The sequence below is a fragment of the Phyllobates terribilis genome, unplaced genomic scaffold, assembly GCF_046119375.1.
Source record: "Phyllobates terribilis strain yellow unplaced genomic scaffold, ASM4611937v1 Scaffold_11__3_contigs__length_659146591, whole genome shotgun sequence".
In the NCBI taxonomy this organism is placed as follows: Eukaryota; Metazoa; Chordata; class Amphibia; order Anura; family Dendrobatidae; genus Phyllobates; species Phyllobates terribilis.
In genome coordinates, this window is record NW_027362771.1 from 208,601,349 (window position 1) to 208,627,028 (window position 25,680).

The 25,680-nt window shown below is 44.8% G+C and overlaps 1 protein-coding gene across 3 annotated transcripts in view; it reads left to right on the plus strand.

The window, feature by feature from the left end:
* LOC141165067 (contactin-1-like) overlaps positions 1–25,680 on the plus strand; it is a 288,068-nt gene that overhangs the window by 225,174 nt on the left and 37,214 nt on the right. For 2 of the 3 annotated variants that reach the window (XM_073650711.1, XM_073650712.1), the window contains exons 3-4: positions 13,881–14,039; positions 17,731–17,834. In XM_073650711.1, the coding sequence (XP_073506812.1) occupies positions 13,881–14,039; positions 17,731–17,834 (263 nt within the window). The remainder of the gene's footprint in view (positions 1–13,880; positions 14,040–17,730; positions 17,835–25,680) is intronic. The other variant, XM_073650713.1, reaches the window with a different exon arrangement.

The window sequence follows — 25,680 nt, forward strand, 5'->3', positions numbered from 1 at the left end:
TTCCACAAAATTCATCGAAAGGTTGTGTGCCCTGTTGATGGGTAGGATTAGCCGTGTCTCTGTATTCTGCAAGTACAGTAGCTCTGTTACCACACACAGTCAATATTAATGCATCAGTTTGCTTTAACCTCTGCTCATATTGCTCTCTCTTCAAGGCTTTCAGAGGGAATCATTTAAAACGGTGTCCAATCTGCAGGAAGCATGATATAGAGCAGGAATAGCTGAGCAGGCTGATGTATGGTTTTGTGGGAAAATATTCAGTATGAGGGCCAGTGTAGACCGCCGTAGATTCTCACATCTTAGAGAATCGGGCCTATTATGCAAATTACACTCTGATCGAACTGTGCCCGTCAATACACTCGTCAGCACTAGTGATGAGCGAGCATGCTCGCCACTGCTCGGTACTTGCCCAAGCATCTCAGTATTCGAGATGCTCGGAGCTTGCCCAGTACTTGCATGATGCTCGGGCGGGAGCTCGGGTTCCTGTCCTGCATGTTTGGTGCTATTTAGAGTGCCAATCAACATGCAGGGATTGCCTGACACTCACTGTAATGCAGCAGCCATGTTGGTTGTGGCATTACAGTGATTGCCCAAATCGATGGGAACAGTGCTCTGTGAAACATGAATAGCCGGCAATTCATCAGCGGCATACATCGATACCCAACTATTTAGAACAGAAAGAATAGAGCATCATGCATAGATTAGAAAGATAGAAACATGTCAGTCACATATATAATAAGTACAGTGACAGTGTTGGTTACTGTACTTGTCATTTAGTGTTAATGACAGTCTCGTAATTTTAGTCTCTAGCGGAGGTTAAGAAGACAGCTGGGGCAGATGTTTGAAGCCTGGGAAGGGGGTAATACCAACATGATCTGATGGGTAGCCTGACAATGGCCTACAGTTCTAAAAAAAAAAAAAAAAACCCCAAAATATTAGGGTTTAGAAAAATAAAGGAAAAACAATAAGTTACAATTAAAGTCCTTTATTATGGCAATCCTCTTTCCCCCATAACTTTCTATTCATAGTAACCCATATATTAAAATGAATATTTATGTTGAATTCGGTAACATAACATGAAAATCAATTCTAAATTTGTTGTCTTTTGTTTAGTCCTCTTCCCGAAAAGGATTAAATGTTAAGCAATAAGTTGTATGTACCCCAAAATGGTATGCATAAAAAAATATTGCTCCTTCCACAAAATATCATGAAACTATATAAATTTGGTATTGCCATAATCATAAGAATCTCAAGAAAAAAGTTGACATGTCATTTATACCCCATGATAAATACAGTAAAGGAAAAAAAAAACTGCAATTCACCATTGTTTTTTTTTAAATTTCCAATACCCTAAAATAGAAATTATTTGACACATTATATTTATCCAAAAACATAAAATTGAACTGTACTTTCAACTAGTGTTGAGCCACCCCCGTAGTGTTCGAGTTCGGTTCGGTTCGTCGAACACCCGTGTGTTCGCCGAACTGTTCGTCGAACTGTTCGTCGAACACCTTCGAACACCGTTAAAACCAATGGCAGGCAAACAAAAACACATAGAAACACATAGAAAACACCTTCAAAGGTGTCCAAAAGCTGACAAACTGCTCAGAAGACACAACTAACACATGGAAAAGTGACAAGTACATATAGTCATGCGAAAATAAAAGAGGTGGAGGAGTAAAAGGAGGGGGAGACACAGATATAGGCATGTCATGCCCTTCTAAAATCCAAAAAGTGAGAAGCCGACACGGCCAGTCCGCTCCTGCCCGTGCCACCTCCGTGTCGCTGGGTTTGTGCCAGAGTCGCGGTGAACCCTGATGGCCAGCCCCCCTCTCCCAATACTGGTGCCTGTCCGCTGGTGGGTCGAGCGAGCCCCCCTGTGGTGGAGGCAGCTCTAAGCTTTTTAATTTAAATTGTCTCTCTAATTTGAATGAATACACTTTAAATCCATTTACAAGGATCTATTGGAGGCCAAGTCTCATGCCAGCAGCCGCGTAATTCCAGCTCCAGTAGCGTCCACTAAAGCTGCTGCAGTTAAAAAGCTTTTATAAGGATCGAGCTCGGCTGTCCACCGCAAGGCATCCTACTGCCAGTCCCAGCCCCTATGCCTTGGGGTGCCTCCTGATGCTCTTCACTGAGTATCCCATGGTCCCGAAGCATTTCCTTTGAAAAAATTAAGTGTCTAAACTACAGGTGGTGTAGCTTGCTTAACAGCCGGGATAATCCGCTGACTAGCAGACACTGCTACTAGGCACAAAGTATTTCCTGGGCTAGATGCAGTTAAAAATTTGTAATTAGATACTCTCGTTGGATGCTGAGAAAGCATTCCATAGAGTCTCCTGGCACGCCATATATGATTCTCTTAAAAAGCTTGGGGTAGGGGTCTAGGGGACCCTTTTATAGCCAAAATCACGGCCCTGTATCGCAATACGTCACCTAGGCTGAAGATAAATGGAACTGTAGCACCCTGAGGGCTCGGTTGCTACAGACGTATTGCACCTCACCCAGAGGTGTGATATCTCACTCTCAGGTAAGGATGGAGTGTGGATCAGGACCCGACACCTGCATGCATTACACCACATTGCCGTGGGGCAGGGCGACCAATATGCCCCTGAGATGGGCACGACAGTCCCTGTCCCTGGCTGGAGTGGGGGGAGGGAACACTGAGGAAGGGGAACCCTGTAGTGCAGGAGCAGGGAGGAAGCAGTTCCTGGGTGCATTGAGAAGGGAGTATAAAAGGTGGGCACCATCTTAGTTCAGTGCAGAGAAGTCTGAGCAGAAGTGGCAGGGAGCAGGGGCTCTGCATGAGCTCTGCTCCGGAGGCGGGCCTAGTAACAGAGGCCCAGGCCTGGAAGAGGGAGAAGGAAGGAAGAGGAGCGGAGAAGGCTCCAGGAACGAGGAATGAAGGGATCCCAGGGGTGCGGACGGGCGAGTCGCCACCGCACGCCCGAATCCACCTGCGTGGAGGGGTCAGGCCAAAGGGGGAGACCGGTCCCCGAACTAGTGGAGGCAGGAAATGACCCTCAGCTAGAAACCGGAGGCTCTGACATTTTATGTGGCGCAGCCCCTCGCTACACCCGCTAGGAAGGCACCACATAGGGTCAGGGAAACTGGCGCCAAGTTTACCAAGAGGAGGCCCGAGGCAGCCGGACAGAAGTGTTGGTAAGAAAGGCCAGACAAAGGACACACAAAGGGGGTCCTGTGAAGTGCTCCAAAGTTATCTGGGAGTTGTCTGAGCCCCTCACCTGGTGAGCACAGTACGACGTGGGCAGCCGTTTCCTGCAGACGTGGTCTGGATAATAAGAACTGTGAGTAAAGGCCCTGGACTGCATCACTGACTCCGTGTCGTTACTGCTGCTGCCCTGCACCATCACCCCCATCCTCCGCATACACTGCCCTGAGGCTATACTCCTCCCGTGGGGAGTTATGCTACGCTCTGCTGCACCCACAACACCAGCCTCAGCGGTCTGCCCTGTAGCGGCGGTTCACTCTGACCGCAATCCACGGGTGGCGTAGTCGGACATTTAAACATCAAAACCACATAAATAGTTCCGCCACTGGTTTGACCGCCCTGAGCCATGGAACCGGGTCGCCGCCACGAAGACTACAACCACCAGCATCCACCAAAAAGGGTCCGGCTCCGGGTGTCCCAAGGCCCAGGGGGTGCGTCAGAACATTTTCATCACCTTTCACAATCACCAATGGGACAAGGCAGGGATGTCCTCTGTCCCCTCTCTTATACATCCTAGTGACGGAGCACCTGCTCTCATCAATTCGCCATAACCCCAATATTAGGTGGATTGAGGTGGGAGGCACCGAGTACAAGTGCTCTCTATTTGCTGATGATGTCCTAGTATATATCACTCAATCACATATATCCATCCATGCTGTTATGGCTGAAATAGATCACTTTGTTACATGGTAAAATTTTAAAATCAATGCAGCGAAGTCTGAGGCCCTCGATGTCTCCCTCCCCAAATCCATATAGGATTCCATCCAGTCCAACTTTCCCTTTGCCTGGCCCTCACAGGGTATCAAATACTTAGGAATTCCTATTCATAGAGACCTCTCCCATCTATGTTATCTTAATTTTGGGCCCTTTATTGAACAATTCCATACAGACCACGGTTGGCAAGTTAGAACTGTAAGATTCACTACGGGAACCGCTGGTGTTTTGTGCAAAAGCACATGTACACCGGGTTCCAAATTATTATGCAAAAAGTGTTTAGGAGTGATAAGGGAAGAATTTGTTTGTTTGTCAGTTAAACTCATTGATGGTGATGTGTGTCAGGGCTCTTTATATCACTGTAAGCAATTGCAGACACCTGTGCTAATTAGTTTGGCAGGTGTGTCCAATGAAAGGCAAGACTACTTAAGAAGGCTCTCTCACATTATTAAGCAGCCTACATTTTCTGCCAAAATGGGAAAGAAAAAGGATGTGTCGGCTGCTGAGAAGCAACAAATTGTGGAGTGTTTAGGTCAAGGCATGACTACAATCAACATTGTGCGATGATCAGGATGAAGTGTCTTGGCAATCAAGAGGTATGTAGCTGATTCACAGTACACACGTGTGCGTGCTGATAAGGGCAAATTGAGGACTCTTTCCTACAGGCAATTAAGTCAGGTTAAAAGAGCAGCGGCAAAAAAGCCTTGTCATAGCAGCAGACAAGTTTTTGAAGCTGCTTGTGCCTCCAACGTCCCCCGAACAACAAGATGCAGGGTCCTTCAGAGGTTTGCAGCTGTGCATACGCCATCCTGTCGACCTCCTCTATCCACTTCACACAAGCAGAAACGGCTCCAGTGGGCCAAACATTACATGAAGACTGATTTCAAAACTGTTTTGTTCACGGATGAGTGCCGTGCAGCGCTCGATGGTCCAGATGGATGGAGTGGAGGATGGCTGGTTGATGGACACCCCACGCAAACACGGCTACAGCGCCAACAAGGAGGAGGTGGAGTAATGTTTTGGGCTGGAATCATGGGGAGAGATTGTCGGCCCCTTTAGGATCCCTGAAGGCGCTAAAGATGAACTCCATAATGTATGTGGATTTTCTCAAACAGCACTTCCTGCCATGGTTCAAGAAGAAGAACCGTGTATTTCACAGCAAGATCATTTTTCTGCATGATAATGCACCATCTCATGCTGCACATAAAACATCTGCATCTCTGGCTGATATGGGCATAAAAGGGGACAAACTTATGGTGTGACCCCCATGCTCCCCTGACCTCTACCCCATTCAGAACCTTTGGAGCATCATTAAAAGGAGTGTCTATGATGGCGGGAGGCAGTTCACATCTAAGCAACAGCTCTGGGAGGGTATTCTGTCCTCATGCAAAACAATTGAAGCAGAAACCATCCAAAACCTGACAAATTCAATGTACGAGAGAGTTCAGAAGCTCCTTTCGAACAAGGGGTCCTATGTGAAAATGTAACATCACCTAGAATAAAGTTTTGAGTTGAAAACTGTTTGATTTCAGTTTCTAACAACCTGCTAATGCTTATAATTTCAAAAATGACCATTTTTTTGGTCTTTATTAAAATGAAAAGGTTGATCGAAAAGTTTGGGGGATCTAAGAGTGTGGCAACCCAGTAGTCATGATTACTTCGAATTCTGACAATATGAGGGTCATGCTGCAGGTAGTGCAGCAAGAAGGCACTTATGTGTCTTGCGCATCTCGGAGCCCCAAAATTATTTTCCGGGCTAGATGCAGCTAAAAATTATTTTTAATTTTAAATCTGGTGGAGCTTATTATAGATGGCCTAATAGGATCAGTGCTGCACACTGCTACAAAGCCCAAATTATTTTCCAGTCAAGATACAGATAAACATGATTAGTAATTTGAAAGCTTAAAACGGTTGGTAGGGTGATTTTAACCAATCATCAAGCTTTTACTCTCCCCAGGATGACACAGGGGTAAAAAAGTCGTTTCGGATCCATGATTTGTTCATCTTTATGAACGTGAGTCTGTCTACATTATCAGTGGAGAGCCGCGTGCGCTTATCTGTCAGCACACCACCAGCAGCGCTGAACACACGTTCAGACAGAACGCTGGCTGCGGGGCATGACAAGATCTCCAAGGCGTAAGTGGCTAGCTCCGGCCATTTATCCAGATTGGAAGCCCAAAAAGAGCAAGGGTCCAGTGACACAGTCGTGGCTTCAATGTTTACTTGGAGATACTCCTGTACAATCGTCTCTAGGCGTTGACTATGTGTCAGACTTCTTGTCTCCTGTGGCCTTGCAAAGGATGGGCTAAAAAAGTGGTGAAATGATTCCGCAAAATTGATGTTACCAGCAGATACTGTGGTTCTGTTACGGTTTGAGTGCTGAACACTTGACGGTCCCACGGTTGGCAAGTTGGAACTGTGAGATTCACTAGGTGCACCACTGGTATTTTGTGGAAAAGCACATGTAAGATTCTGCAACAGTCTCTGCTGATACTCCTGCATGCGTGCATCCCTTTCTATGGCAGGAATAATTTCTGCAAATTTACTTTTGTACCGGGGATCTAACAGTGTGGCAACCCAGTAGTCAGGATTATTTCTAATTCTCACAATTCGAGGGTCATGTTGCAGGTAGTGCAGCAAGAAGGCACTCATGTGTGTTGCGCATCCAGGAGCACCAAGTCCCTGTTGTGTTGGTGGCGAGGTAACAATCATGCTTCCTTCCTCTGTCCTCTCCCCCCAACCTCGCACAACAGAAATGTGATCAAGGTCTCCCTCATCTGATGAGTCTTCCATCAGTTCGTCCTCCACTTCTTCCTGGGCTCCTGCACCTTCCTCACTAGTTTGGCTGCTACCATGCGCCCTGGTAAAACCATCTCCCCCACCCTCACATGCCTGCCGCCTTGGTGCTGCCGACCTTCTGGACCTTGCAGATGTTAGCCCTTCCGCATACAACTCCTCCTCCTCTACTTCCTCCACCTCCTCTTGTGCCACCACCTGACTCCGAATTCTGTTTAACATGTGCTCCAGCATGTAAATCACCGGAATAGTCATGCTGATAATGGCATCGTCAGCACTAAACATCTTCGTCGCCATTTCAAAACTGTGCAGAAGGGTGCATAGGTCCCTGATCTGAGACCACTCCTCCAGCGTGATTTGCCCCACCTCTGAATCTCGTTGGCCCAGGCTATACGTCAGAACGTATTGCACCAGGGCTTGTCGGTGCTGCCACAGTCGCTGCAACATGTGCAGAGTTGAATTCCACCGGGTAGGCACATCGCATTTTAGCCGGTGAAGTGGCAGGCCCAACGACTTCTGTAGAGATGTAAGTCGCTGAGCTGCGGGATGCGAACGGCGGAAGTGAGCACACAGCGACCGTGCCCTCTGCAGAAGGCCATCTAGTCTGGGATAGTGGGTTAAAAATTGCTGGACAACCAGGTTCAACACGTGAGCCATACAAGGCACGTGTGTGACATTGCTCCGGCGAAGGGCCGCACCCAGGTTTGCAGCATTGTCGCACACGGCCTTCCCTGGTTTCAGGTCCAGTGGAGACAACCATTCATGAAATTGGTTCTCCAGAGCTGACCACAACTCCTCAGCTGTGTGACTCACATTTCCCAGACATTTCAATGTAAAAACCGCCTGATGACGTTGAGCCCTACTGCCAGCATAGTAAGGAGGTGTGCAGGATCCCTTCTGCGCAGTTAGAAAGCTTGTGGCATGACCAGACAGGCTTTGGGTGCAGGTGGAAGACCGAGAGGAGGTTGAGGAGGCAGAAGCAGTGGAGGAACTTTGACATAAAGAGGATTGACGCACAACTCGTGGGGACGGCAAGACTTGGACAGCAGCCCCTTGTCCTGCTGTCACCATAGTTACCCAGTGCCCAGTCAGCGACATGTAACGCCCCTGTCCATGCCTACTCGTCCAAGTGTCTGTGGTGAAATGCACCCTGTCACACACAGAGTTTCTCAAAGAAGCGGTGATGTTGTGTGCGACATGCTGGTGGAGCGCAGGCACACCTTTCTTTGAGAAGTAGTGCCGACTGGGCATCTGGTACTGGGGCACTGCGACGGACATAAGGTCTCGAAAATCCTCTGTGTCCACCAGGCGGAAAGGCAGCATTTCTGTAGCCAAGAGCTTGCAGATGGTGAAATTCAACCTCTTAGCTTTCTCATGGCTAGGAGGAAATGGTCTTTTACTTGTCCACATCTGAGGGACCGAGGGCTGGCTATTGTGCTTAGACGGGGTTGATAAGGGTGTCCCCGGCAAACTGCCGGTCTGTGAGGAAGATGCAGGCGGACATGTTAGGTTGCCTTCATCCAAAGGTGGTGCTATCGATGTCGGACAGCGCTCAACACCAGCTGGTGTTACCACCTCCAAAGAAAATGATGACCTGCCAATCACGCTGGCTGTTGCGGGTAAAGAGGTGGCAGGTCTGCGCCCCAAAACAGGTGTGACTGCTGTCCCCCCAGTCACAGAGGATGAAGAGGCCACGGATGCACAAGATATGGCAGACGGTGGTTGGCCCGGCCGGCTAGGCCGCATTGTAGCACACTGAGCATCCCACTGCAACTTATGCTTCATGTCCATGTGCCGGTTTATGCATGAAGTACTCAAACTATATATTTTTTGGCCTCTACTTAGCTTTTGCTGACAAATGTTACAGATAACACGAGTTGGGTCATCTTTATCGATCTGAAAAAATGCCCAGGCTATGCAAGGCTTAGCACCCATGCGACCTGAAGAGCCACCACGACTTGTGGTGAGAGGCAGAGTTGTGTTTGAGGATGCAGTTGTTGACGTGCTTCCAGTACTACGTCTCTGTCCAGGAAGGCGCAACCTGACCTCGTCGTCACTAGCATCTTCCTCCACCTCCTCTGCTGACCTCATCTCTTGGCTGACTGTGGGTTGACAGTAAGTGGGATCTCCGACCTCATCATCATCACCCTGTGCGTTATCACACCCGTCGTCCTCAGAGCCAACCTGTTCCTGCCCTGACAAAAAACTAAAGTTGTCGCTCCAATCAGGTATTTGAGTCTTATCATCGTCTTCCTCATTGTCTCCACCAACAGGAGTTACAGTTTGGGAATGAGGGTCTACATTATGGTCAGAACCTTCTGCGTCTGGTCCTGGATCCGACTCATAAAGATTCTGGGCATCAGTGCAGATCATTTCCTCGTCTGGATTCACAGAAGCGCTGGAGTCGACCTCTGATTCCCAGGCTATAGTATGAGTAAACAGCTCTGCAGACTCAACCATCTGTTCTACCTCATACTCAGACGGGCAGCTGGAGATTTGGGAGCTGTGAGGAAGCAAGTGCGATTTGGGTGACACCTTTGAGGACTGGAGTATTTGTGATGTTGAAGTTGATGTGGAGGAGAGCCCACTTAAAGGAGCACTTGATATCCGTTGAAGCACCTGCTGTTTTTGTGCCTCATCTGGAATTTGTAGCGATTGGCGTGGCCGTAAGAAAGGGATCTTATCACATTGTCCACTAAAAGAAGTAGACATTTTAGTTTGGCTGGAAGATGGTCTTTCTTCTGCAGATGTTACTGTTGCTTTAACACCTACCCCACGGACACAACCTTTTTTCCCCTTCCCAACACGCCTATTCCCCTTTCCACCAGCAGCAGGCCTTTTTCCACTCATTTTGGTGGTTAACTAATTCACAACTCTGGAGTTGTTTGCACAAAAAAACAATGGATGGTAACCGAGCAGAGCTGAGTGGCCAAAGTGTGGTATTAGGCCAAAACTATTGGCTGGGTTAGATGCAGAAAAAAATTATTTTGAATTTGCAACCTGATGGAGGTCAGTATAGATGCACTAATACAACAAGTCCCACACACAGCTAGAAGCCCAAATATTTTTTCAGAGGTACTGTAGATGCAGATAAAAATTAGTTTTAATTTGCAACCTGATGGACGTCAGTATAGATGGACTAATAGAGAAAGTCCGACACACTACTAGAAGGCCAAATATTTTTTCAGAGCTAGATGCAGAAAAAAATTATATTCAGTTTGCAACCTGATGGAGGTCAGTATAGATGGACTAATAGAGAAAGTCCGACACACTACTAGAAGGCCAAATATTTTTTCAGAGGTAGATGCAGAAAAAAATATATTCAGTTTGCAACCTGATGGAGGTCAGTATAGATGGATTAATAGAACAAGACCCACACACAGCTAGAAGCCCAATATTTTTTCAGAGGTAGATGCAGAAAAAAATATATTCAGTTTGCAACCTGATTGAGGTCAGTATAGATGGACTAATAGAGAAAGTCCGACACACTATTAGAAGGCCAAATATTTTTTCAGAGGTAGATGCAGAAAAAAATATATTCAGTTTGCAACCTGATGGAGGTCAGTATAGATGGATTAATAGAACAAGACCCACACACAGCTAGAAGCCCAATATTTTTTCAGAGGTAGATGCAGAAAAAAATATATTCAGTTTGCAACCTGATGGAGGTCAGTATAGATGGATTAATAGAACAAGACCCACACACAGCTAGAAGCCCAATATTTTTTCAGAGGTAGATGCAGAAAAAAATATATTCAGTTTGCAACCTGATGGAGGTCAGTATAGATGGATTAATAGAACAAGACCCACACACAGCTAGAAGCCCAATATTTTTTCAGAGGTAGATGCAGAAAAAAATATATTCAGTTTGCAACCTGATGGAGGTCAGTATAGATGGATTAATAGAACAAGACCCACACACAGCTAGAAGCCCAATATTTTTTCAGAGGTAGATGCAGAAAAAACTATATTCAGTTTGCAACCTGATGGAGGTCAGTATAGATGGACTAATAGAACAAGTCCCACACACTGCTAGAAGCCCAAATATTTTTTCAGAGGTACTGTAGATGCAGATAAAAATTAGTTTTAATTTGCAACCTGATGGAGGTCAGTATAGATGGACTAATAGAGAAAGTCCGACACACTACTAGAAGGCCAAATATTTTTTCAGAGCTAGATGCAGAAAAAAATTATATTCAGTTTGCAACCTGATGGAGGTCAGTATAGATGGACTAATAGAGAAAGTCCGACACACTACTAGAAGGCCAAATATTTTTTCAGAGGTAGATGCAGAAAAAAATATATTCAGTTTGCAACCTGATGGAGGTCAGTATAGATGGATTAATAGAACAAGACCCACACACAGCTAGAAGCCCAATATTTTTTCAGAGGTAGATGCAGAAAAAAATATATTCAGTTTGCAACCTGATGGAGGTCAGTATACATGGACTAATAGAGAAAGTCCGACACACTACTAGAAGGCCAAATATTTTTTCAGAGGTAGATGCAGAAAAAAATATATTCAGTTTGCAACCTGATGGAGGTTAGTATAGATGGATTAATAGAACAAGACCCACACACAGCTAGAAGCCCAATATTTTTTCAGAGGTAGATGCAGAAAAAAATATATTCAGTTTGCAACCTGATGGAGGTCAGTATAGATGGACTAATAGAACAAGTCCCACACACTGCTAGAAGCCCAAATATTTTTTCAGAGGTACTGTAGATGCAGATAAAAATTAGTTTTAATTTGCAACCTGATGGAGGTCAGTATAGATGGACTAATAGAGAAAATCCGACACACTACTAGAAGGCCAAATATTTTTTCAGAGCTAGATGCAGAAAAAAATTATATTCAGTTTGCAACCTGATGGAGGTCAGTATAGATGGACTAATAGAGAAAGTCCGACACACTACTAGAAGGCCAAATATTTTTTCAGAGGTAGATGCAGAAAAAAATATATTCAGTTTGCAACCTGATGGAGGTCAGTATAGATGGACTAATACAACAAGTCCCGCACACAGCTAGAAGCCCAAATATTTTTTCAGAGGTACTGTAGATGCAGATAAAAATTATTTTTAATTTGCAACCTGATGGAGGTCAGTATAGATGGACTAATAGAGAAAGTCCGACACACTACTAGAAGGCCAAATATTTTTTCAGAGCTAGATGCAGAAAAAAATTATATTCAGTTTGCAACCTGATGGAGGTCAGTATAGATGGATTAATAGAACAAGACCCACACACAGCTAGAAGCCCAATATTTTTTCAGAGGTAGATGCAGAAAAAAATATATTCAGTTTGCAACCTGATGGAGGTCAGTATAGATGGACTAATAGAACAAGTCCCACACACTGCTAGAAGCCCAAATATTTTTTCAGAGGTACTGTAGATGCAGATAAAAATTAGTTTTAATTTGCAACCTGATGGAGGTCAGTATAGATGGACTAATAGAATGATGCTATGCCCAAAAGATTTTACTTCACTAGGTGCAGTAAAAAAATTGGTATTCTATACACAGGTGGTATATCTTGCAACACAGATAGGCTACTCCACTGACTAACACACTCTGCAATAGGCCAAAAAGGATTAGCTTTGCTAGATTCAGCCAAATGCTGTGAAAAAAACTTGCACAGCACTGGCACAGACCTGCCTGGCAAAAACTGATAGGAACTCATGTAACCTAGTCCTGAAAAGGACTCCAATTACAATTAGTCTTTACTCCCACAACCTATCTATTTAAGAGCACAGACCTCCCTGATAAAAGTCGTAGGAAATGCTGTAACCTAGTCCTTAAAAGGACTGCAATCACAACTATTCCCTACTCACAAGCTATCTGTATATTTGTGCTAAAATTGGCTTGAAATTAACAAGGCATAGCGCACACAGCAACAGCGGTGCCGTCTAACACGCAGCTGCAGCAGTGAGAAAATGGTGGCGACGGGGAAAATGGCTTGGTCTTATAGGGCAAGGACATGTGACATACACTGCCAATGACACATGCCCTTGCTTGTGTGAAAAAAAGCACTTCGCTCCGTGTGTGCGCTGCTGATAGGCTGACAGATTGCACCTCCCCACTGTAAATGCGGGAAAGAGAAAAAAAAATGGAGATCTTCATTGTTCCTGCAGAGATCCATCCCCTGCCCCTCCCCCCACCCCGCTGTACACTCAAACTGCGTATTAACATTAATTTTCATCATTACTGAGAAAAAATCCAGTTATGATTTTGGTGCACGAACAGTTATCGAACATAACCTCGAACAGCCGAATTTTTCTCAAATTGTTCGTGTTCGCCGAATGGCTCGAACACCGCCCAAAACAGCTCGAATTTGAGATTGGCGAACAGTTCGAGTAGAACAACGCTCATCTCTACTTTCAACAAACTGTGCATAAATCAATAGTATAAGACGCTAGAAGGAACTGTGTAATGTAACTTATCAGATAAATCAGCCTCCTTCCCCACTTATTAGCCACTTCTCTGCTCCTCCCTGCCTCCTGAACTTGCCATCTGCTGTGAAAAATCAGCTAAAAAATCCATCATGCTCAGAGGAGAGGTCTACAGATATCATGTGACACAGCCACTATATACTGAGTAGGAGGGAGTGAGGAACAGGAAAATGAACAGACAGAGGCAGACAGAAAAGCATCCTGCAGAGCTCTGTAACTAATGTTTTACCTCACATCAGAGCTTGATTCAGATCTAGACAGCTCAGCTCTGCTGTATAATATCCTTCATGTTGCTGCAGCTTGTCTCTGCGAACTAAAAAGTGAATTAAAATCAGGCTTTTGTGATGTGCTGTCTATGGGAGAAATCACTGCAACAACTCTCCTGAACAGCAAATTACAGATCGAGCATGGAGAGGGGGAAAACTGGTGAAAATGCAGCATATGTCACCTAATGGCCAGGAATTATGTTATTCCTCATGTACACTAAGGACAACTTATTCAGAAAAGTTACTTGAAATCACAGCTACCCTTTAAATGTTAAAACCTGTTATTCCAAAGGAAATGCCATTTTGACATTAGCACATTTTTTTTTTATGCTTATTGTGCAAAAGACATATAGCATGTGTGCAAAGGTTGTTTTTATACTTTACAATTTACTTTAAATGATATATGTGCATATATTACTTATAGGTCTACCTGGTCCCCCAGGAGGTGTCAGAACAGAAAAAGTAAGAGATACATCAGTGAAACTCACATGGAGTAGTGGTACAGACAATCACCAGCCAATTTCTAAGTATACTAGTCAAGCTAAAACGTCACTGTCAGAGGAGTGGAAAGATGTGGAGACTGGTATGTTGTGACCTGCTGATTGATTCTAACCTTAGTGGAAGCAGAACTGTCATGAAAATATGCTGCTTAACGACATGTTATAATGTCAAACCTGCTGATGTATTATTCCAAAGGCTTTAAAAAATTTATTTTGTATAATAGCCGCTAATAAAAAATAGTCCAAAGATTCATAGTCATAGTGTTCACGAGGAAAGTGGTCACTGTCCTTTTCCAAAAAAATAATAGGCACACTCCTGTTTTTATCTATTTTTTTGGTTTTGATTGTACTAATAAAGATTTTCACAGAGAATTGGGTGTTTTGCTTCCATTGTTTATCGGATTTATATATTAGTTGGGAGTATCCTTTTTAGTTGCAGGCCATTTTTTCAGTATTTATGAATCAGGAATCAGGTAGCTTAGATCTGGAAGAATTGGAAAAATAAACATTGTCAAGGCAAGTCATAGGGTCAGGAAAGGTCATTGGATATTAGGGAATTGGCATTTTACAACAGACTGCAACACTAGAGGTTCTCAGGTTCAAGTTCGCTAGGCAGGCTACTAATAAAAATATCTAAAAAAAGTTTCAAGATATTTAAAAAATAAAAATAAAAATCTGAAAGTATAAATGACCTTTTTTTCCTTAAACATCAATATCAAAACCAATAGAATAAAAAACAACATACATGCGTAACTGTCCAAACTAATAACTATCATATTTGTCCCATGTGGAAAGAAAAAGAAATCAAAATTGCATAAAAGTAGTTTGTCACTTTGCTCCCCCCCCAAAAAAAAATGGAATAAAAGATATCAAAAAGTAATATGGTAAAAGAAAATGTATTATAAATTTGGCATGACCAGGAGCATACTGACCCATAGAACAAACTTAAAGCGCACCTGTCAGCAGGATTGTCACCCACCTGACAGTGTATCTGGTTTACTGCGCACAATCCTGCTGACTGGTACGCTTTAACAGGTCAACTGTACTGCAAAAGGGAACGTCCATAAAACAAAACCCCAAAAAACACAGGCTTTTTTTCTTGTTTTTCAGTACATTATATGGTAAAATTAATGCTGTTATAGTAAACAACAACTTGTCCAGCTAAAAACAAGTCGGGCTATGTCGACGAAAAAAGTAAAAAGTAATGGTTCTTGGAAAGTGTGAAGGGAAAGACGAAGGCAAAAAAAAGCACTAAAAATAGTCGAGTCTTCAATGGGCTAGCTTTCTTGTAACAGATTGCTTTTAATAATTATATTATATTTTAGCAGAATTAAAGGAAATCTGTCAGGATTGTTCTATTTAATTTGTGAACAGCATGATGGCATGCTGTAATACTACAATTTCCCTTTGGATCAATAAAGTATATTGTATTGCACCGTATTGTATGATGCAGGTGCAGAGACTCTGATTGCAGTGATGTATCACTTACTGGTCTTATTGTAGTTTCATTAAAATCAGTGTTTTATCATGAGGATATTATCACTAGAGGAATTGTTGTAGTCCTCCACATTCATGAGCTCTGTATAACCCTGTTCCAAACATTGCTTTGCAGCTTCTGCCTATGTACAGTGTACACAGAATACTGCCATTAAATGATGTGGGCAGGGTTATGCAGAGTACAGCATTCAGAGATCAACTATGAGAGACAAAATGAGAAAACAAATCATGAAAATCACATTGTCTGATTTGGAAAGAATTTTTTTTCAAATTTTGGTCAATTACAATACTTTATTATATATTCTTTGTTGGCAATGACAGAGGTCAAACGTTTTCTGTAAGTCTTCACAAGGTTGGCACACACTGTTGCTGGTATGTTGGCCCATTCCTCCATGCAGATCTCCTCTAAAGCAGTAATGTTTTGGGGCTGTCGCTGGACAACACGGACTTTCAACTCCCTCAAAAGGTTTTCTATAGGGTTTAGATCTGGAGACTGGCTAGGCCATTCCAGGACCTTGAAATGCTTCTTACGAAGCCAATCCTTCGTTGCCCTGGTTGTGTGCTTGGGATTATTGTCATGTTGAAAGACCCAGTCACATTTCATCTTCAATGCCCTTGCTGATGGAAGGAGGTTTGCACTCAAAATCTCACGATACATGGCCCCATTTATTTTTTCATGTACACGGATCAGTCGTCCTGGTCCCTTGGCAGAGAATCATCCCCAAAGCATGATGTTGCCACCCCCATGCTTCACAGTAGGTATGGTGTTCTTTGGATGTAACTCAGCATTCTTTCTCCTGCAAACATGCCAAGGTGTGTTTCTACCAAACAGTTCTACTTTGGCTTCATCTAACCATATGACATTCTCCCAATACTCTTCTGGGTCATCCAAATGCTCTCTAGCAAACTTCAGACGAGCCCGGACATGTAATGGCTTGATCAGGGGGACAAATCTGGCACTGCAGGATCTGAGCCCCTGGTGGCATAGTGTGTTACTGATGTTAGCCTGCGTAATGTTGGTCCCAACTCTCTGCAGGTCATTCACTAGGTCCCCCCGTGTGGTTCTGGGATTTTTGCTCACCATTCTTGAGATCATTTTGACCCCACGGGGTGAGATCTTGTGTGGAGCCCCATATCGAAGGAGATTATCAGTGGTTTTGTATGTCTTCCATTTTCTAATTATTGCTCCCACAGTTGATTTCTTCACACCAAGCTGCTTGCCTATTGCAGATTCAATCTTCCAAGCCTGGTGCAGGGCTACAATTTTGTTTCTGGTGTCCTTCGACAGCTCTTTGGTCTTCACTATAGTGGAGTTTGGAGTGTGATTGTTTGAGGTTGCGGACAGGTGTCTTTTATACTGCTAACAAGTTCAAACAGGTGCCAGTACTACAGGTAATGAGTGGAGGACAGAGGAGACTCTCAAAGAAGAAGTTGCAGGTCTGTGAGAGCCAGAAATCTTGCTTGTTTGTAATTGACCAAATACTTATTTTCCACCAAAATTTGAAAACAATTTCTTTCCAAATCAGACAATGTGATTTTCAGGATTTGTTTTCTCATTTTGTCTCTCATAGTTGACGTCTACCTATGATGTCAATTACAGGCCTCTCATCTTTTTAAGTGGGAGAACTTGCACAATTGGTGGCTGACTAAATACTTTTTTTCCCCACTGTATATCATGTGAAGCAAAAGCTATATTCTTTTGTGATCTCTTAAAAACATCTGTTATTTTGTATCCCTGGACTTAGAAATCCCAAACATTGAAGGAAATATGGAGTCAGCAAGGTTAAATCCTGATTTGCCCTTGACAACGCTGCTTATCCAGATGTTGACAGATTCATAAAAATAAGACTTTTACAAATGTAGAATCTTTCTTGCACATCTCAAGCTCTGGTTGCTGCTGGAGAAAAAATGTGGCTGATCTTTTATTTTGGCACAGTTGAAAACAAACATGAGATATTTTAAAGAGCTCTGCACTAAAAAGCTCCATACCGGTTAAAAGAACAAAAATAAAGAGCATTTTTAATTTTCCACCAAATTCATGACCCTCATGAGCCATTTTGATGATTTTGGAGCAGAAAATATCAGCTGACTAAAGTTTGCTACCATTGTTTCCTTCAGTGCAATGTAGAATAGTAGTAGTTTAGGGTGATAATTAAAGTGGTAAAAGATAACAGTTCTATTTTTATGTTTTTACAATATCTTGGGTAAAAAGTTGTTTAAATATATAGTTTGTAAAGATAAATGATTACATGTGATTTTTCTGTGTTTTCTGCACAGCACCAACAGAAGCACCTACAGAAGTCACAGCCTATGTGTTGTCATCCACTGAAGCACGTATAAATTGGCAGCCAGTAATTGGGCAGACAGTTACAGGTTACCAGGTAGATTGCATAGGTTTATAACGTATACATCCTGTAAAGCTTTGTACTTTGTTCCACTGTTGTCCATATTTGTTTTTTTTTACCTTGAAAAAGGAACCAGTTCAGCACCGTTGGTTATTTCATACCATTGAGGATTCTTTATTTTTGCAAGCACAGCCCAGGTACCGTGATCTCTCCACTAAAGTGAATGTTGGCCATTAAAGGACATTCATGGGTAGATATGAGGTCAGTATGGACAGAACGTCACCAATTCAACAGAATTTAGTGGAAGTTATTACAGTGCAGTTTTTAGTGTATTGGCTAGAGGTTGAGCTTCACTTTATCTTACTGACCAGAAGCATATGATGGAGATACTGTGCACATTGCTTCTGAAGTTACTACAGATGACCTTGGATTCTAACATTTAGACATCGGTCTCAGATTATCATATTAGTGACTAAGTGATTTTCACATTTCAAAAGTCAGTACATGGAACTGTGAAGACACGAAGACGACATTGTCCATAATTATTTATGCAGATCTAGTCTGTCATTGCATTATCTTTCATTGTCTCATCCAGAAGAAATTTCTTACTGTTCAAAATCATTTTTGTGACCTTTATTTCTTTTATGGTATAGGCATAGTATAATACTTTATTTCAGTATTTTAAATTATGCTGAATGCATTTGTTTTAATATAAACATGTATAAGCTTCATGATCATAAAGAGGAGCTTCCACAACTTCTGACCTTATAAATTGTACATTCCTGCCCATAGTAACAGGAATGTAGATAAAAACGTTTTTTTTTTCTGTTTTTTTTCCATTCCTTTGCACCAAAATTACTGATGCCCAATAAGTAAAATTTCATAACACGTAACAGGGTGTTTTACTTATCTCAGTTCTGTCTGTGGGCATATACTTAAAAACGACGCTGTCCAATCATAAAAAGGCAACGCCATATGGACGAAAGAGTAGACACACACAATTCTTACCAAAACTCAATGTCCATAGAGAAGGTCAGAACATAACTGTGACAGCGTGATCACACAAGACTTTATCTGTCTCACATGACCACGCTGATGACTCCTCCCTAACTGCACTAACAGTAATACTTTTAGTAAGTCTCCTGTCCTCAGCAACTTTCGGAATGATCCTTAATTTGATACTGTAATCCGCGTTTTCTCTCAATGCACCGCTTACAACACATTACATCATAGATGATGAGCGTGATCTGCTTCTGGCTTCTAACACAAGCCAGCCCCACGATGACAGCTTTTTCTATGCATCACATATCAAAGGGAGTGGCTTATCATGCTCGTAATACAAGCCACGCCCCATGGTCGAGGCTGATGTCCTGCGTGATTTTGTGTTCTACCTTCCCAAACCTCTGGATGCTGCTAATTCACATCTGCAAATTCAGAGCTTCCCTCTAAGCTCTTGTCACGTGAAGGCCATGCAGAGGCAGCCTGTGTCCGTCCAAGCACTTAAGATCCTCATTCCCTACCTCAGTAGACCTCTTGTATCACATGGGCCTTCCCAGTCTGAGAAAAGTGCACCCTAGTGGGAACTGCTGGGGTTAACTGTTATGATCTGCTACAGAGACTAAGGAAAGAGAGGAGATCTGTCCCTACAATAGAACTAAACTAGATCCCTACGATGTAACGGGGAACCTGATCCTGCGATCAGACCCGCTAAAGTCCTCGGCTAGTCTGAACGCAGACCTATAGATGTGAGGGAGGGATCCCTACAAGATCTAGGGACTGGGAAAAGTTGGACACCTAGCAGAAATAGTAGCAGTCAAAGACAAACACACAACAAAAAGGCATAGGGGTCAGAAGACCTAGCAAAACTAACAGAGAACGGCAACAGAGCAACAAGCTAGCTCAACAGTAGTAAATACAAATGAAGTCCAGCAAAGCCAGGAGGGCGGAGCCGGATTAAATAGGCAAAATGGTCATGTGACCAGCAAACTAAAAAAAAAACTAACAGGAGAGGTGTAACATTAACTGCTTGATAGTCTGTCAGTGGTAGCCTTAGTAGATGTACTGATACTGTTCTCAGGCTGGGGAGGCACATGATACAGGGGGTCTACTGAGGGAGGGAGAGCAATGCATGGAAGGACAGTTAGGGAGGCATTGCCAGCATGGTCACATGAGACAGATGAAGCCTCACCTGATCATGCTGGCACAGTTCTGATCTTCTCTATGGGCATTTCATTTCGGTCTGAACTGTGGACCTCTACTTTTTTGTCCTATGACACTGCCCTTTTTTGACTGGACAGTTTCATACTGCGATGAAAGTACACGCCTGCAGAGCTGAACAATATTCAATGGCCAGTTGAATGATAAGGAATTTAACACATTAGGCGCAAGTAATTTTGTCACCCTGCATCTCCACAATGAAGAGAAAACAAAAATGGGGAAAAAAAAATTTTTTTATCTATATTCCTGCAGCAATCAATTAATACCGTCAGAAGGTGAGAAAGGTCCTTTAAGTATTATCATATTCTAGTTTAGAAAACATATTTTCATATTTACCAAAGTAGTTAATAGATCTTCAGCTCTTAGCCAGCATAGAGAGTGGTTTTGAAGAGAATCTCTTTGTCTGCATTTGAAGGGGGCAATGTTTAGTTTCAATTTTGGTGGTGCTCCCTCAGAATTGAACATTCACTGCTAGGTATGCCCGCACAGATTATAAGTGACCTCTGAGGTTCTGAGCCAGAGGACAGTTTGTGATAAACTTAAAGGGTTTGTCCTTTTTTGGAAAACTTTATGCAATGTACTGAAATAGTTCTAAAAAAACAAACAAACTGAGTACTTCTGTGCTTAGCCTCCCTGGGTCCAATGCCGACTCTTTGCTGGCTCTCAGGGTTCCTGTTGTTTGGCTACAGTGGGGAGCTTAGTGGTTTGTGTTGTATACACAGGAAGGGGCTCTGAGCTCAGTGATTTACTGGAGCAATGTTGATGTGGCGTCTCTGCTGCAGCCACTGATAGGAGAGCCAGCACTGTACACAGGAAGGGGAAGTAATACCCTGTTTTTTTTTAATGTAGTGCATGGCATGAAGTTTTCCTAAAGTGGTCAACTGCTTTAATGTCAAGGGACCCTTCAAACAAGTGAATAACCCCTTAGGTATTATGGAGTTTCTACTCATTTGGTTGCATCGGGAGGCAAACAGGAAGCGTTTTCATTTAAATGTCCATGTCGGTTTATTACTTCATAAACCCAGCAAAAGGAAAACAAATAGCCTTTTGTGCAGGCAAAAACAAAGTAAAGAGTCCTTTAAGCAATGCCTCTGGCTAGCCAGTCCTGTGGGCACATAGGCTGGATAGCGTCCAGTACCCTGGCTCAGTCTGGAGACACACAGGAGGCCTTCTCCCTACAAACACACAGTCCATGTGCCAAACAACGGCCTCCATTTTATACCTTAACCACACCCAGAGATGAGGTATGTGGGTAGCAAGACCCGCCTATCTCTCAAACTACCCGTAACCTGGCCCTAGGTGCACCAACCAGTTCTATTAGTGCTTACGTGCACTTTAGCAACACTCCGGGTTACATAACAGAGGACAGCCATCTCTGTGATACATACCTCCCATCAACTATATGTACATTAGCAACCTTACATACCTCCCCCCTCTGCTTAAAGCCGTGGGGCTTGGCACCTTTTACTACCAGATAGGGGATTCTGGAGAGGGCATCATCATTACCATGTAGCTTCCCTGCTCTTTGTTCTACATGGAAGTTGAAATCCTGTATGGCTAAAAACCAGCGGGTGACCCTAGCATTTCTTCCCTTTTTTTCGGTCATCCACCTGAGTGGGGTATGGTCGGATACCAATCTAAACTTTCGTCCTAACAGATAGTACTGTAACGTGTCCACCGCCGACTTTGTGGCCAAGCAGTTCTTCTCTATGACAGAATAATTTCTCTCGCATGAGGTCAGCTTCCTACTCAGGTAGAGAACAGAGTGCTCCTCCCCGTATATCTCCTGGGAAAGGCTCCTAACCGGACATCAGAGGTGTCTGTTTAGAGTATTAACTCTTTCTTGAAGTCAGTAGCAACCATAACCGGTTGCCTACACAGAACCACTTTAATTTCTTGAAAGGCCATCTCCACCTCTTCTATACATTTGGCCATGACTGATTTTGTACTCTTAAGGAGGTCAGTCAGGGGTGCGGCCATCATGGTGAAGTTTGGGATGAACCTCCTGTAGTAACCCACGTTTCCCAGAAAGGCTCTGACTTTCTTCTGCGACAGTGGTCTCGGCCAAGTCTGGATTGCTTCCATTTTAGTGACTTGGGATTTGTTCTCGCCTCTACCCACTACATATCCCAGGTATTTGGCTTCCTCCTTCCCTATTGCACATTTTTTCAGATTTATTAAAAAGTCCGCCTTCCTTAGAGCATCAAACACGGCCTTGACCTTTTCCAGATGAATTTCCCAGTCTGGGCTGAAGATAACAATATCGTCCAGGTATGCCACAGCATATTTCTTATGGGGCGCTAGGATTCGATACATGGCTCTCTGGAAGGTGGCAGGGGCTCCCTGTAGTCAAAGCAGCATCCCAATATACTGGAAGTATTCGTCTGGTGTAGAAAATGCAGTCTTCTCCTTTGCTCAATGTGACATGGGGATTAGTGTTGAGCCACCCCCGTAGTGTTCGAGTTCGGTTCGGTTCGTCGAACACCCGTGTGTTCGCCGAACTGTTCGTCGAACTGTTCGTCGAACACCTTCGAACACCGTTAAAACCAATGGCAGGCAAACAAAAACACATAGAAACACATAGAAAACACCTTCAAAGGTGTCCAAAAGCTGACAAACTGCTCAGAAGACATAACTAACACATGGAAAAGTGACAAGTACATATAGTCATGCGAAAATAAAAGAGGTGGAGGAGTAAAAGGAGGGGGAGACACAGATATAGGCATGTCATGCCCTTCTAAAATCCAAAAAGTGAGAAGCCGACATGGCCAGTCCGCTCCTGCCCGTGCCACCTCCGTGTCGCCGGGTTTGTGCCAGAGCCGCGGTGAACCCTGACGGCCAGCCCCCCTCTCCCAATACTGGTGCCTGTCCGCTGGTGGGTCGAGCGAGCCCCCCTGTGGTGGAGGCAGCTCTAAGCTTTTTAATTTAAATTGTCTCTCTAATTTGAATGAATACACTTTAAATCCATTTACAAGGATCTATTGGAGGGCAAGTCTCATGCCAGCAGCCACGGTAGCAGGAAGTGGAGGAGGTGTGGCCTGTGTTCCTAGCTGAGTGAGAGCTGTGTGGAGGAGCTCCTGGGAAGCTCCAACTAGGACTTTTTTCTAAGCCCGACCCTTGCCTCTTCGTTTTCCCAGGACCGAGGCAGGGGTGTCGGGGGGTATCCCCGGGCTCCGGCCCTCCCGGTCTGGGCCGGGTGGGGTCGGAGGACTGAATATGGATCCATCGGAGGACTCTGTGAGGAGGTCTGGGAGGCTGTCCCAGCGTGAAACGGCTACGGTGAGCATGCCGGCATCGGCTAACAAGGTGACTGGCAAGCCCAAGGGAAGCAAGGGGAGTGCCCCATGGGCCGAGAGGGGCCCGGACGAGTCAGCGGAGGCTTTCTCCCAGCGGGTGGTGGAGATGTTGCGGTGCCACGAAAAGGGGAAGGTGGCACTGGCGAAACTCCTGCTGGACTTGCGGCAGGCCAAGGCGCTATATAATGCAGCAGCCCAGAGGAAGCGCCCGGCGATCGCCACGCAAATCCAGAGGGTCAAGGATAGGATCGCCGAGGTGGAGCAGAGGCAGGCAGAAATAGAGAGGGCTGCGGGTCCCTTTCAAATAAAAAAGGGAAGCAGCTGTAAGACAGTCCTTTGAGGATTTCTTTCAAAGTCAGGTACCGCTACTGGGCCTTGGTAACACTAAGTCAGAGTGGTGGGAGATCTTCAAACATCGGGTGGCGAGATTCTTCCGCCAGCTTTCTAACCTCAGAAGCCTGAACAGGGATCTCCTGTATCGGGGCCTGAGGAGGAAACTCGAGGAACTTGTCTCGACTGGGGGTGGCCGTGAGGACATCACCAGGGTGAAAGCCTTACTCAAGAGATGTCAGTATGATAGGCACACATCTTTGGTTTTTGAGAGGGACTTCGGGAAGTATCGCTCACCCGACCCCTACAGAAACTGCAAGATGTCAGTGAGTAGTAAGATAGTGGCGGGTCTGAGGGACAGTACAGGATCCCTGACCAGGTCCAGGTCAGGGATCTTTGAGGTCGTCAGATCCTTTTACTCACATCTCTTGGGGAGGAGGGAGCTGGATCGAGATGAGACGTCGGCTTTCCTGGCTGAGGCCATTCCTGAATCAGGGGTAGACCCCTCGCTCGATGTCTTGGTGGATGAGATCAAAGAAGAGGAAGTTAGACTGGCGATTGACGGGCTCCAGCTCAAAAAATCACCAGGTCCGGACGGCTTAACGTCGGAGTTCTACAAGACCTTTAAGGACCTTTTGGTCCCCTTATTGACTCAGGTTTTTAATGAGTGTCTCTCCTCGGGCACTCTTCCGAGATCAATGAGGAGGTCAGCTTTGATCCTTCTTTCTAAGGGAAAGGATCCGTCGCACATTGAGAACTGGAGGCCCATAGCGCTTCTCAATGTGGACAGGAAGGTTTTGGCTAAAGTACTCTTTAATAGGTTGGTGAAGTTTGCGCCACGGCTCCTTTCTGAGTCCCAGCACTGCTGTGTTCCTGGCCGTAGCACTTTTAGTGCTGTTCTCGGTGTCCGGGAGGCTGTGGAACAGGGTAGGGCTGGCCTCTGGAAGGGGTATCTGCTGTCCTTGGATCAGGCCAAAGCCTTTGACCGGGTTGATCACGAGTACCTGTGGTCCACTCTTCTGAGGTATGGTCTGCCAGGGAGGTTCGTGGACTGGCTGAAGACATTGTACAGAGGGGCGGAGAGTTTCCCACTTGTGAATGGTTGGATTGGACAGGCCTTTGCGGTGGGCTCCGGCGTTCGTCAGGGATGTCCTCTCAGTCCCCTGCTGTATGTGTTCGCGATTGATCCCTTCATAAGGAGGGTGGATCGTGGACCAATAGCGGGGGTGAGGATGGACCAGGCGGGCGAACGGGAGGCCGCCCTGAAGGTAGTGGCCTATGCTGATGATGTTTCTGTTTTTGTCTCCTCAAAAGAGGAGGTGCGGGCAGTGATGTCTGAGGTGGAGGGCTACTCCAGGGCCTCTGGTTCCATTGTCAATCGGAGCAAGTGTGGGAGTCTTTGGCTGGGGGGAGGAGATCCCAGGTTTGATCTCCCGGACACCCTCCCAGAGCCCCAAGAGTATGCCAAGATCCTAGGCGTTGAATTTGGCCAGGGTGATTACCCAACCAAAAACTGGGAAAGTAGACTTAAAACTGCCGCCCAGAGAGTGGACCAGTGGAAGGGTTGGTCTTTGACCCTGAGGGAAAGGGTGAGCTTGTGCAAAGGTTTCCTGCTCCCATTGTTAATGTATCTAGGCAGCATTTGCATTTTGCCAGAGCCTCTCTGGACGCGGGTCTATGGCCTGTTTTTCCAACTGTTATGGGGAAACAGGCTGAACCTAGTCAAGCGGGAGGTTACTTACCGTACGAGGAGACTAGGGGGGTTGAATATGGTCAACCCCGTGGTGTTCTTGGTTTGCACCTTTCTTAAGCTAAATATATCAAACCTCTGGAAAGAGAGGGCTCCTCTGTGGGTATTCTCCTGTAGGGGATGGTTGCAGTCCTTCTTCCAGGATTGGGAGACAGGAGGGCGTGTGAAGGATCTTCGCACACGGCACGGGCATCTCCCGGCTTATGTTACCCCGGTTTTGAAAGTAATACGCCGGTGGGGTTTGGGAGTGTGGGAGGTGAGGACTCTCACGAGGAAACTTCTCGAGGGG